The sequence below is a fragment of the Abramis brama genome (genome assembly GCF_963993115.1).
Source record: "Abramis brama genome assembly, chromosome: 15".
Classification (NCBI taxonomy): domain Eukaryota; kingdom Metazoa; phylum Chordata; class Actinopteri; order Cypriniformes; family Leuciscidae; genus Abramis; species Abramis brama.
The window spans coordinates 7,946,073-7,960,290 of record NC_139977.1 but is presented as its reverse complement, the minus strand read 5'-3'; the positions used below and the strand labels follow the sequence as shown (position 1 = coordinate 7,960,290).

The following is a 14,218-nucleotide window of genomic DNA, read 5'->3' as shown; positions in this document are numbered from 1 at the left end:
TCTTTTCTCTCTCTCTCTCTCTCTCTCTCTCTCTCTCTCTCTACCATCAGTTAACGTTAGTTATGTTCCTTATTTTGCAATTGCCATATCCGACCAAACTACAAACTTTCCAGCGATGTCTGTGAAAAAGGAATGTGTGCTTGACATGTGCCGCTATATAGGCATAAACATTTCATTTGTTTAACATTCTATTAATTCAATATAGGGCTGCACGATTAATCGTATTTTAATCGCGATAACGATATCTGCCTCTCTCGATTAATTTTAAAAAATCGTCGCGATATTTGCCCGCTCGTTTTTTTTATCCTGAAAATGCTTTTTTTTTTTATTAGACATTTGCATTGTCTTGCATTATTAACATGTCCCCACTAGCATTGATGTTTGTGGTTGCCAGATCTAAATAGCTTAAATCTCCCAAATCACCCAAAATCATGATCTATTAAATGCAGCGTATTGCGCAAAATCTGCGCATTTCTGGCTTACTTGAACACACACGTCACTACAAAAATAACGTGCGCTTGTTCACTTGCATTGAAGCAATAGCGTAGATTAAAAAGCATTTGGTTAACAGAAAAGACATTGATATTTTACAACATCCTTGTTCTTTGTACTGTATTGATCTGTCCACCTAAAACACATTTTTGGTAAAAAGATGAGAATGAATGAGGAAGGGTGGAGATATCTGGATGACAGGATTTTTTTTGAATAAGAAATGAATGTATGAAATCCAAATTTGAATATAACCTTATATAAATAAGCTGTGAAATTTCTTTTTTTTTGGCTAGTAAAATAATAATAATAATAATAATTCATTACATTTAAATAGTGCTTTTCTCGGCACTCAAAGCGCTTTACATGGAAGGGGGGAATCTCCTCAAGTAGAAGTTCTGAATGGCTGGTAACTTAAATTTTGTAACCAAAATGGCCGGTGGGTGAAAGTTAATTTCAAACCCTGTTTTATATATATATATATATATATATATATATATATATATATATAAACCGTTAACTGTCCCTTCTCTTTCTCTGTAGTTTCTCAAATGAGAATAATCGTGATTAATTATCGTGATTATAATTTTGAGCAAAATAATCGTGATTATCAGTTTAACCATTATCGTGCAGCCCTAATTCAATATATTTACTTCACAGACATCCTTCTCTGATATATCTGTTCTGCTCTCTGTTTGCTCTGTTGTCTGTGTTTCTTTGTCACAAGCAGTGTACTGTACAGGCTGTGTGATATCGGTTGTTGGTATCTGTAACGGTCACCAGCTGGAGTGCCCTTGAGAGCCGCCAGAGGGCAGTCCACATCAGATTATTGCCATTCCCCCATATAAGCCTGGTTTTCACATTCATTCCCTTCGAAGTCTTGTTAGTTGTTTACACTGCATCGCTGAGCATTTTCCTCTGTTTTCCATGTTCCTTGTTTTTGATATCTGCCTCTGTCCTGGTTTCCCCATTCCTGTATCACCCTCTGGATATGTTTGTTTGATTGGTCTGATTTACTGTGCTCTGACCTCTTGCCTGTTTTCAACTACGATTGTGGATTACCCTTTCAATAAAACTGCATTTGGATCCTCAACCTTCTTGTCTCAGAGCAGTACGTGACAGTATCGGAGCATTTTAATGAGTACGAGCATGAATACACAAGTGCAGTATTGGGCCCGATACTGGGTGCATCCCTAGTTAAAATTAATAACATATTGCAGATTCTGCAAGGTTTATGTGTAACTTGTATAAAATATTCTAAATGCTATAAATATATTATGTATGCAATTTATTATATACATAGTATGTATTGCTAATTTTTAAGTGTGGAATCTTATTAAAATAAAGGACAGCATTTTAAGTAATACTCTAAAATGCTGTAATGTTTTAAAAAATTTGCTCAGTAGTTTCTTGATAAAATGTGTCCACCACTACAACTGTAGCAGCTAGATTTGAACCTTGATCAGCTGAGCAAATTCAAATAGCATATATTTGTTAGTAGATGTATATTGTTAGTGGTGGTGTATTTGGTTGTTTATTTAGTGAATACACTTGAATGGAGATTTTCTGATTGAGAAATTGAGAGTTCATCTGTGACAGCTGTGCATGGGGAGGAACACTCACACTGCTGCCTCATGTCACCTATGACTGGGTCTCCCACTGACTAGTGGGAAGGATAATACTTAATTTAATGAACTATAAAGTTGTTAATGGTGAAAAGAGGGAGAAGAAAGCTTTCCCTTTCCCTTCGTGTGTAATGTAGCCATTTGTGCATGTAAATGATCTGCAAACTATTACAAAGCACAAAGACATCACCAAAAGGAGTTAATCTCTCCAAAAGAAAACTCTTGCCTGAACCAGTCGTTTGTAGTTCTGCCATTATTTCTGTCACCATGTTATACATTTGCATAATGCCCACCTGGCTGCTTTGGCCTACCGTCAAAGAACAATTTTGTAATGTTGAGGAGACATTGATTTTTTTCAGTTTTTTTTCTTTTCTTTTTTTGTGGCAAGGGCAAAACACATGGCATTCCAATACTGGCATCATAGTTATCATCGATATTATACTGTTTACAGCAGCTCATGAAGCCTCGGGAGCCTAAATACACAGTCTAAGAGGTTGACCAATCACAACAGACTGGACCAGCTGACCAATCAGAGCAGACTGGGCTTTTCGGAAAGGTGGCCTTTAAAGAGAACGTAACTAAAACAGAGTGTTTTCAGGGTAAAAAGAGGTGCTGCAGCAATGTACAGTATGTGAAATTTATGCATCTTTGTTTTTTACATAAACCATGTTAATGTATTCTGGCAGACTTGTAAATGAGCATAATATGGGCACTTAAAAATGTGTCCTGTGTATAATGCACTGTAGGCCTTTAAAGTCATCTGAAGTAAGTCATCATGTTCCAGTTAGCAAATTTGATGTGATGAGTCCTGTATTACACATCAGCATCTATGTAAAGCAGGGTGGAAATGAAAAGATTTGATCGAGCTTAAGAGAGGTGACTGGAAGGTGGCCAGGATGGTGGAGACAGCAGGAGTCGGGCAGTTGAGTAATGGAAGCCATCCAGCTCCACAGCATCAGCCCACAGCTCTCGGTGTGGCAATGTGACTTAGTCCATTTATCAAAAACATACATCTTGATTTTTGACTGCCCACCAATGGGATCACAATTTAGGCTCTGTACTTTCAGAGGTCACCAGGGATTCCCTCTGTGAGACCTCTGTGGAGAAGGAAAAATGTACACAGAGGGAGATGAACTAATGGATTTTGGTGGGCCATTTCAGCAAATGTCATTAGGAAATAGACTATAGTTTATTGATACTCAGAGACCAGCATTTAACAGTAATGCACTGAATCCAAAATGATCGGGGGATCCAATCTTCTTCATTATGATTAAGTGAGCAATCTGTGGGTGCACCATCACAGCAGCAGTCAGGACTTCCTCTTTATTTTATTTCAGTTTTTTTATTTTTTATTTTTTAACAGAGATGTATAACACACAGTACTCCTGGGGCTTCTTAAGCTTAGAATTTGTAAGTGATCTCAGGAGAGCATTGTGGAGAGCATCTGTTATAGATCTGAGAGGTGTGAGACTTGTGGCAAGAAGTGTCAAAATGAAAGCAAGACTGAGAAAGATCATACTCCATCCACAAGCTAACAGTAAGGCCAGCATGTGGACAATAGAGACAATGAGGAAGGAAATGTGTACATGTATTCATCGTACCTCCTAGTCCAGGACGCAATCTGTTGTCATAACCATCCAGCAAGCGGTCCAAGATCCGGGTAAAGATGGTGATGTTGTCTTTGCTGTCATCAGGAATTGGTTCTCTGTGCCCAGTTACAGCCCTGTGGAGAAGAAAAAAGAAAGAGATTCAGGTCTCATAAAGGAAGTAAAGGCCCCAATATACTCACGGCAATGTTCTTTTTTGTTCTTTGTTTAGGGGTAAAAAGTTGTTAAAATTTTGGAAACTGTAGTACACAACAAAAATAATAGCTATGAGAAAACAACAGTTAAGAAAGGATCTGATCATAGCGATGTGGATGTGTTTGCATAAGCTCTGCAACTCGGCACTCCAGTCTAGTCACATTATACATAATATAATAACGTCTGACTCTGGACTGAACAGAAGAAATTAACCTGAGAAGATTTCTATGTCAAAGAAGTCGGAGCCCCAGAGCATACCTACCCATTACGTAATCGCCATGGACCAATGGTTGTTTGAAGGTGTTTACCAGCCGGAGCGAATTTTTCTCTTTTGGTTTCAAACTTCCGAAACAAACTTAAAACAAACTTGATTTTGAAATGACTTCACACAAGATCATTCTTCGATTTCGCTAAGTATATAGGAGGATTAAGTATGCATTACAAACAAAGATATGAGTCAAAATCGGCTAAGGAGTAATTAAATGTAATAAATCATGTACAAATGTGTAGCAAATTAGCTCTAAAGAAATATTAATAATCAATAATAACTTGTTATAATTGATTATGAATATTTGGATCAGTTAATAGAATTAACTTAATGCTGTAAATTAATACTACTATCAATTAACTTGTTTGTCCTGTGAACATTCAGTGTTAATTGTTTATTAATTGTAAGAAATGTACATTTCCGGGGTATGGGAAATGTCTTTCTTACTTTACAGTACAACTAAGAGCAAGTAGTCAAAATCTATGATTAGGGACTCCAGTATATTAACTTGAGACACGGACAACTTTACGTGTGACATTAACAAGACTTTATTAACCAGACTAAGCATTTAAACCACTCAAACATACACATACATACATGCATACAGTTTACCAAGGGAAAGAGAGCTGAAGCAGAATACAGGAAAGCAAGAAGTTATAGCATTGTTTGAAATTCAGCAGATCAACAGCCTTGAGCAAACCATCAGTTTAGTTCTAACACGCCCTTCTTAAAAAGGGGTAAGGATACTTAATCAAATAATGAGACTAAAGGCCATTGCACACTGAGTCTGAAATTCGCATCCGAAATTTTCGCACGTAAAAAAAAAAAATCGACCTCACGTTATGTCAATCACGCTTGCACACTGTCTACGAAACTACGAAACTACGAAAAAAATCGGATTGGGTTCAATTGTCTGCGTTTTTCGCATCCACAGCCAGTATTTTGAGAGGTTTTTTGACAATTCAGAGCCTCAAGCGAAAAGGAATAAAGGCCATTGCACACTGAGTCCGAAATTTGCATCCGAAATTTTCGGACGTAAAAAAAAAAATTCGACCTTACGTTATGTCAATCACGCTTGCACACTGTCTATGAAACTTTCGTCCGTAATAAAAAAATTCGGATCGGGTTCGATTTTCTGCGTTTTTCGCATCCACAGCTGGTATTTTGAGAGTTTTTTTGACAATTCAGAGCCACCGTACAAGCGAACGACAAAATCCATCATTATTTGGGTATAAAATATAACCTGTAGGCTATACAACTGTTCTGTCTGCCCAGCGCTTCCGCCGGCCGTGTGTCCATACCTTAGACATACTGCCAGTCTCTGTTCAGGATCGATTGGTTCACGGAAATTGGTGGTCTTCTTTTTAATATGTGGCTCCAGTATCGCTAGCAAAGCATCAAACTATTCCACTGACATTCTGAGGTAAATTTTGAATCGCTTGGGATAATTTCGCAACTCCTTGATAAGGAGGTGAAACTCTCCTTCCTCTCGGCGCAATCTCAGGATTGGATGGACCCAATATTTCCTCTTTCTTTTTCTCTTTTTAAGTAGTCAAAATCATCCTCACTGCTTGACGAATCCATTTTGTATTTTTTGCGTTTTTTTCCGCAAAGGTTTAATAAATACGCATCAGACTCAGTGTGCAAGGTTTCTGTGCGTGACGAATTTTAAGGCTGACGAACACGAAAAAACGCATACGAAAATTTCGGACTCAGTGTGCAATGGCCTTAAGTCTGATACTTGCATGTCTCGCCCATTTGAATTAAACGTCCTGATGCAATTTGTTGAGGCTCCAGTTGATCTTTGCTGATGTTGTCTTGATGAGAGAGAGCCAGTGGGAGTCAGAGGATCTTTGGTGAATGGAAAGACAAGGCCGCAGTCTGGCACAAACTTGGGAGTCCTTAGAAAACTTCTAGTTCAGCATCATCTTCACATCAGGATTTCAGAAAGGGATTAAGAGAGTAAGAGACTAAGAGACGTGATCTTGTGATCAGTGATTTTTAAAGCATGAAGACGTCACACCCTCTGGAGGGTTGTGAGCCAATAAGAAGTTGTTCCCTTTGGAGGGAATTGCTTTACAACCTTTTGTTCAAGCAGGCCTTTGAACATGTAATGTGATTGGGTGTTTAACAAAATAATATTTTAATACTAATGCGTCACATAGTTAGCAAAATGTAATGTAAATTACCAAATGGGGACGAAGATTGGAGTTTATAGAGACTAAACATGCTACACATATGATTTTGGTTAACCATAGTATGCAAGTCTGGAACATTAATCCAAAAAAGTTTAAAAGAGAGAATGGATACATTACAATGGAAATTAGATACATGTTTATACATTTCTCAAAGGTTATATATAGAATATATAGGATTAAAAGGGTTTATTTCTCCTTCTCAGCAATAATTAAGTGAGAGTCACAACTCTGGAAATTCCTTTTGGGGTTGTAAAAAGTCTTATCAGTCTTAATGTGTCCTGTAAACAGGACACCGGGTTCTGTAAGTGTGTTAGCTTCATTTGGGATGTTAGTTTTGGGGGAAGTTTCATAGACCTTTGTTGGGGGAGTGAGTTTGCTGGACTATTCATTAAATATAATGAATAATTTGTTTGTGTCTGATTGGTCCAGATGCTACAAATGTTTTATTGGAAAATTATACAACATTTGATCAAACTTTGATAATAGCCTTAATCTTTTAAACAAAATGTAGTCTGATCACTGTCAAGCTTATATCTATTACATCAGCATATGAGAGTAAAATCGGACGACTACAGGGACTCATCTCAAGATCACTCATTTAGCAATTATTCTATTGCCAAAATTCAGAAAACAAGATCAGTCAAGAATAGAAAATTATTGAAAATATTAAAATCAGGAATGTCAGAATCAAATTTTGTCAAAACCAACACACTGAAGGATGTTCATATGTTCGCCGGGGTCTCAGGATCCGGGCCGGGCCGAATTCTAGGCATGATTCGTCGACCGAAAATGCATGCAGGTCCCCTACCCTCTTGATGGAGGCCAATGCAACCAGGAGCACTGTCTTCCAAGACAGAATTTTTAACTCTGATTGCAAGGGCTTGAAGGGTGGTCTCTGAAGTGCTGAAGGACCAGAGACAAGCCCGAGAGGGTATCGAGAGCGGGTGAGGCAGATTTAGTCTCCTTGCCCCCCCCCAGGAACCTGATGATCAGGTCATGCTTTCCCAGTGACTTACCTCAACTGCATTGTGATGTGCGGTAATTGGCAGCAATATACACTTTAAGGGTGGAGGGAGACAGCGTTCGCTCCAACCCAGCTTGCAGGAAGGAAAGCACTGCCCTGATAGAGCAAGTTAGGGGGTTCTCATGGTGAGAAGAACACCATTAAATGAACAGGTTCCACTTAAACGCATAGAGGTGCCTCGTAGACGGGGCTCTAGCGGAAGTGATGGTGTCTACCACTGCTTGGGGTAGGTCACCTAGAATCTCTGCATCCCGTCCAGGGACCAGACATGGACTTTCCAAAGGTCTGGAGACGGGTGCCATAGGGTGCCCCATCTCTGAGAAAGCTCTAGTTCTGGGAACCAGGTCCAGTTGGGACAGTAAGGCGCAACTAACAAGACCTGCTCCTCTTCCTCCCTGACTTTGCACAGAGTCTGTGCAAGAAGGCTCACTGGGGGAAACGCAAGTTGCGTAGGCCCCGGGGCCAGCTGTGTGCCAGTGCATCCGTCCCTCAGTCAGGGAGTAACACAACAGGCAATGCGACATGTCTGGGTTGGCAACAGATCTACCTGTGTGGTCCCGAAGCGCCAATTCAGCTGGACCATCTGGGGATGGAGTCTCCACTCTCCCGGGAGCACCTGCTGCCGTGAGAGCTCGTCGGCTGCACGGTTGAGCAGGCCCGGAGTGTGAAGGGCACGAAGCGACCTCAGATGCTACTAACTCCATAGGAAGAGATGGCGGGCGAGTGACATGCGGTGGGAGAGTAGATCACACTGGCGGTTGATGTACGCAACGGCCGTAGTGCTGTCTGTACTGACCAGTACATGCTTGCCTAGTAGCGGCATTTTGAAGCGGCCCAGCACAAGGTGTACTGCTAACAACTAGAGGCAGTTGATGTGCCAATGCAGTTGAGGCCCCGTCCACAGATTTGAAGCTGCATGCCCGTTGTACGTGTCTCCCCAGCCAGTGGCAGAGGCATCCGTGGTGACCACAACATGCCTGGACACTTGTTCTAGGGGAACACCTGCCCGACGAAACGAATGGTCTGACCACGGGCTGATAGTTTGGCGACAGTGTGGGGTGGTAGAAACCTGGCACGAGCTGTTCTGCCACGCCCATCTCGGGACTCGACCATGGAGCCAGTATTGAAGTGGCCTCATATGAAGCAATCCGAGCAGCATCACCACGGCTGCAGATGCCATATGCCCCAGGAGCATCTGAAATAGTTTCAGTGGAGAACTGAACTGTGGAGAACCGCTGGGCACAGTCTCCAACAGTGTCGCCGAAAGGCCAGCTTGTGAGATGGGAGCATCGAGAAAGTGAACTTTGGCGATGTCTTGCACCTCAGCAAGATTTAGCCAGGGGGCGCTTCTGGACCACTAAGGTGGACATCATCTGGCGGAGGGCCATAGCTGTGACTTTAAACATGGTCAGTCACCACACACAGCTCAACCCCAACTCAGAACTACCCTCATGCATTATGACTGTGTGGCATTCCACAGTGTTTTTTTTTTTTTTTTTTTTTTTTGCAGGGTAGCAGTCACATGCAGGGAAGAGGCTGCTCCACCATTGAGGGTAGTGAGAGAGGAAAAACTTTTTCTGCTGCTTTTGCCATGTTTGGCTTGCCATATTGGTGCCAAAATGCTTCCATACTGCAAAAAGTTCTTCACACACATCCGTGAAGGCACAGGGGCGGGGCAAGGCGATTATGCGTTGCGCTGCGCCCCCAGTGTAACCCGGGCAAGCATGGCTGTCAAGTCTGAATCTGATTCAGCATGAGCACGCACACCATATAGTGGGTGCTCAGCATCATCTTCATTTCCAGAGTGTAACAGCCCTCTCTCTGATTCAGCGATCGACATCTAATCCTCCCCCTGAATGCTAGGTCCATAATGAGAATGACCAGCAATCCCATCTAGAAGCTGCCAGGCATGCGAGACAGTGAATGTGACTGTCATCTCGACGGCACACGGCACGCTGATCGCTTAAGCATTAATGAGAAAGGCAAGACAAATAACGTGCTGATGTGGTCTTGTTCTCATAAGAGAATATAACCACCCACAAACACAGTCTCAACATGTTTGTGATGCGATAGAGGAGTGAGGGGCCCACAAGGATTGGTTACCGAGCGGGGAAGCCCTCACCAATCACTTTAGTTCAGTGCAATTTCATCAGTGACTGAGTTCTGCATGCTCCTAACCCTATATATATATACAGTGGGGAGAACAAGTATTTGATACACTGCCGATATTGCAGGTTTTCCTACTTACAAAGCATATAGAGGTCTGTAATTTTTATCATAGGTACACTTCAACTGTGAGAGACGAAATCTAAAACAAAAATCCAGAAAATCACATTGTATGATTTTTAAATAATTAATTTGCATTTTATTGCATGACATAAGTATTTGATCACCTACCAACCAGTAAGAATTCCGGCTCTCACAGACCTGTTAGTTTTTCTTTAAGAAGCCCTCCTGTTCTCCACTCATTACCTGTATTAACTGCACCTGTTTGAACTCGTTACCTGTATAAAAGACACCTGTCCACACACTCAATCAAACAGACTCCAACCTCTCCACAATGGCCAAGACCAGAGAGCTGTGTAAGGACATCAGGGATAAAATTGTAGACCTGCACAAGGCTGGGATGGGCTACAGGACAATAGGCAAGCAGCTTGGTGAGAAGGCAACAACTGTTGGCGCAATTATTAGAAAATGGAAGAAGTTCAAGATGACGGTCAATCTCCCTCGGTCTGGGGCACCATGCAAGATCTCACCTCGTGGGGCATCAATGATCATGAGGAAGGTGAGGGATCAACCAAGAACTACACGGCAGGACCTGGTCAATGACCTGAAGAGAGCTGGGACCACAGTCTCAAAGAAAACCATTAGTAACACACTACGCCGTCATGGATTAAAATCCTGCAGCGCACGCAAGGTCCCCCTGCTCAAGCCAGTGCATGTCCAGGCCCGTCTGAAGTTTGCCAATGACCATCTGGATGATCCAGAGGAGGAATGGGAGAAGGTCATATGGTCTGATGAGACAAAAATAGAGCTTTTTGGTCTAAACTCCACTCGCCGTGTTTGGAGGAAGAAGAAGGATGAGTGGGTTGTACAAGAACACCATCCCAACCGTGAAGCATGGAGGTGGAAACATCATTCTTTGGGGATGGATGGATGGGGCCATATATCGCGAGATCTTGGCCAACAACCTCTTTCCCTCAGTAAGAGCATTGAAGATGGGTCGTGGCTGGGTCTTCCAGCATGACAACGACCCGAAACACACAGCCAGGGCAACCAAGGACTGGCTCCGTAAGAAGCATCTCAAGGTCCTGGAGTGGCCTAACCAGTCTCCAGACCTGAACCCAATAGAAAATATTTGGAGGGAGCTGAAAGTCCGTATTGCCCAGTGACAGCCCCGAAACCTGAATGATCTGGAGAAGGTCTGTATGGAGGAGTGGGCCAAAATCCCTGCTGCAGTGTGTGCAAACTTGGTCAAGAACTACAGGAAACGTATGATCTCTGTAATTGCAAACAAAGGTTTCTGTACCAAATATGAAGTTCTGCTTTTCTGATGTATCAAATACTTATGTCATGCAATAAAATGCAAATTAATTACTTAAAAATCATACAATGTGATTTTCTGGATTTTTGTTTTAGATTCCGTCACTCACAGTTGAAGAGTAACTTCTACATGCTTTGTAAGTGGGAAAACCTGCAAAATCGTCCGTGTATCAAATACTTGTTCTCCCACCTGTATGTATATATATATATATATATATATATATATATATATATATATATATATATATATATATATATATATATATATATATATATATATATTGGATTATATATAAATGCAGTTCATTACCCCTTTAAGTAAGGATAATGCCGTGTTTTATTTTTACGATTACTTTATTCAGTTTCTGTAATATTTTTTTACTTGAATACAACTGCTGTGTAGACCTGACTGAACACATACTCAGCAACTCAACGCTTACATTAGACTGTGGACAGTTTCTTAGCATTAGGGCATGCAGACCAAGTCAGTAGGAAAATTAGTTGAAGTGAGAAAAAGGAAAGAGAAACAGAAAGACAGGCAGAGAAGTGATATAACTTATGTAAGTCCAAGTGGATTAGTGAAACCTGTCACACAATTGAATATGGCTTTGCAGAAATCCCTGCTCTGGGATTTGGCAGCATTATTTCCCAAAAGTTGCAAATGGGGTCCTGAATATGCAGCCAAGCGCTGTTTCTTTAATTACCTGAAATATGCAGAATAATTATGTCCTGCTGGGGCTGTGATTCCCTGATGAACAATGCAATGGCATGATGGAGGGCATGATAGACAGAAAGCTGATGAGATGAGTACTGTCCTCAATCAAGGGCTGCGCTGGAAGCGACCTTGCACCAATTACATGCTGACCTTTAAATGCCTTAAAATAGCATGTAAACTGTCTAAAATGCATGTACTGCATGTGACAATGTTCCATTAGGTTTTGCTTAGTCCTCTTGTGGCAGCCAAAGAAAAAGTTGTTTTAGATTTTCTTATGTTGTAGTCATTTATGCACAACATTGGTTAGTCATTTGTGGGAAGAAAGAATTCTCAGATAGAGAACACTGAGATAAATTATCCAATATTTTCAGCTGAAATGTATTTGTACATTTATCATTATTTATCATTACTGTATGAAAAATATGTTATGTTATGAAAAAAAAAAAACAATTTAAAGTTAAAATGAATGTCTACTATGCTGGAGTTTGGTCAAATTAGAAAATCTAAACAGAATTATAATAATACTAACAAGCTGCTCCAGGAAATTTTATGTAACATAACCATAATTGTAACAAAAAATAAATAAATAAATAAAATAATAATAATAATAATAATAATAATAATAAATATATATATATATATATATGAATCAGTTTTTTTTAAACATGCATTCAAATAATAATTTACATTTAAAAATTATATTCTTTTTTTTTTTTTATGTTTGAGCTTATATATCTCCATATTAATAACAGTCTGAGTAATTCTGAGTCTTGAAATGTAAACTCCCAAGTGTTGGCTTTCTAAATAAATGTAGGTCTTGTGTCTATTCATAATGACTTATGAGCAGCAACCTTTTTATTTTGGGTATGTCATTTATGCCCCACTTGCCAAAATGGGGGCGGGGGCACTTAAGGGGTTAAACGACAGAGTGCCCACATAGCTACAATATACTTTGCAACCTGCAAGTTGATGAAAACGTAATGCTGAACATTAATGGTCTGACTCGATGCGACCATTAATGACTGACAAAACACAAGTCTCTTACATTCGCTGGTGGAAATAACCTCAAAACATTTAGGGAAAATGTTAATAATATAATGACACACACAAGTGTTACGGAATATCAGACTCAGATTGTTAGTGGAAAATAAGGAATAAAGATTTGTTGCATAAGATGAGCAGATTGTAATAGCCAGAAAGCAATTCAGAATTATAGCAGTTTGTGGTGGTAGATAAATGGATGGTAAGTGGATTTATTGTTCTACAGGTGACGGTGGAGATTGAGGAGATCAGTGACGTGGAGATGCATACACCTCGTCTTGGTAGTGGTAATTTAACAGGTAATAATACACATGCACGCACAAGAATCATTGGAGATCCGCTGGAGCTTAGCAAAGCAGGTAAATAGTCCTTTATCTAAACGAGGCCAGAAAGTAAGGGTAGGCAAGGTGTGTGCTTATATGTGTGTCTTGATGAGGTGATGAGGATGAGGGAGTGTACAGTAGCAGTGAAGGAAAACCAGTGCACATTTTTTCCTGCATAGTAATGGTTCTACACTAACCTGCATTTGTCGCTGGTTCTTAAAAACAAACACAACGCTGGGCATTTATTACCTGCAAATCATTTTCCTAATACTTTTAAAGGTTGGTGGCATATCCTCGGAAAAAACTCCTGAGATCCAAAAGCTTATGCCAGCAACTTACCTATGATGACTTAACAGCTGAGCGCAGGCCTTTCACTGATGTTGGATGTGTCAACATCACATTTGCATATGCCATACTATTTTGAATTCATGATTGATTGACTGAACTGAATGAAATATTAAACAGAACGATAAAATAACGTTATTAACCGATTAATGGTAATTTCCAATAAGCGTTTCTGTTCAGCATGATTAAACTTTTCGTTATTGTTTATGTTCCTGTTAAAATTTGTTCGTTTTTTAGTTCCTTGAACCGGTCCGGAGCCCTGATTGTTTGTTTATAATCTCTGGACTGAGGAGGTTAAAGAGGCTGGAATTAATAATTTTCGTCGATGCAATTCTAAAAAATAGTCACAAGAGCCTATTATAGAGATCATCATGCTGAAACATGAGCAAGATCCTTTTTAGTGTTGCAGCAAATAACAGAAGCTACTAGTGTTGTTACGGTACTGGAATGTATAACTTCAATACGATACCTTTAAATGTATCATATTCGATACCACAAGGAATTTTTTTTTTTTTTTTTTTCAAAATGAAAGGCAAGTAAACAGTAATAAAATAAGTACAAATAAACAAATTACTAACAATATCACAAATAAATACAATATAATAAAGATACAAATTAAATAGACTGCTTTAATAATTTCAGGTAGGTCTAACAGTAGTATTCAGTTAAGAAACTAAATAAAGAAACGCATTAATCAAATTTAAAATAACATTGGATAATCTTCATTTTAAAAAATTAAATACAGAATAATCAGTCAAGAGCATTAAGTGATTTTCTCTTTGTCTTTTGTTGTTTGATTAACATTAACAACATAGAGAGTGGCACGTTAATTAGGCAGCTGTCCC

General features: G+C 39.8%; 1 protein-coding gene across 1 annotated transcript in view; it reads right to left on the bottom strand.

The window, feature by feature from the left end:
* The window catches only part of gabra3 (gamma-aminobutyric acid type A receptor subunit alpha3), a 467,920-nt gene that overhangs the window by 430,629 nt on the left and 23,073 nt on the right, over positions 1-14,218 (bottom strand). The window contains 1 exon segment of the mRNA XM_084136680.1: positions 3,716-3,837. Coding sequence (XP_083992806.1) covers positions 3,716-3,837 — 122 coding nt within the window.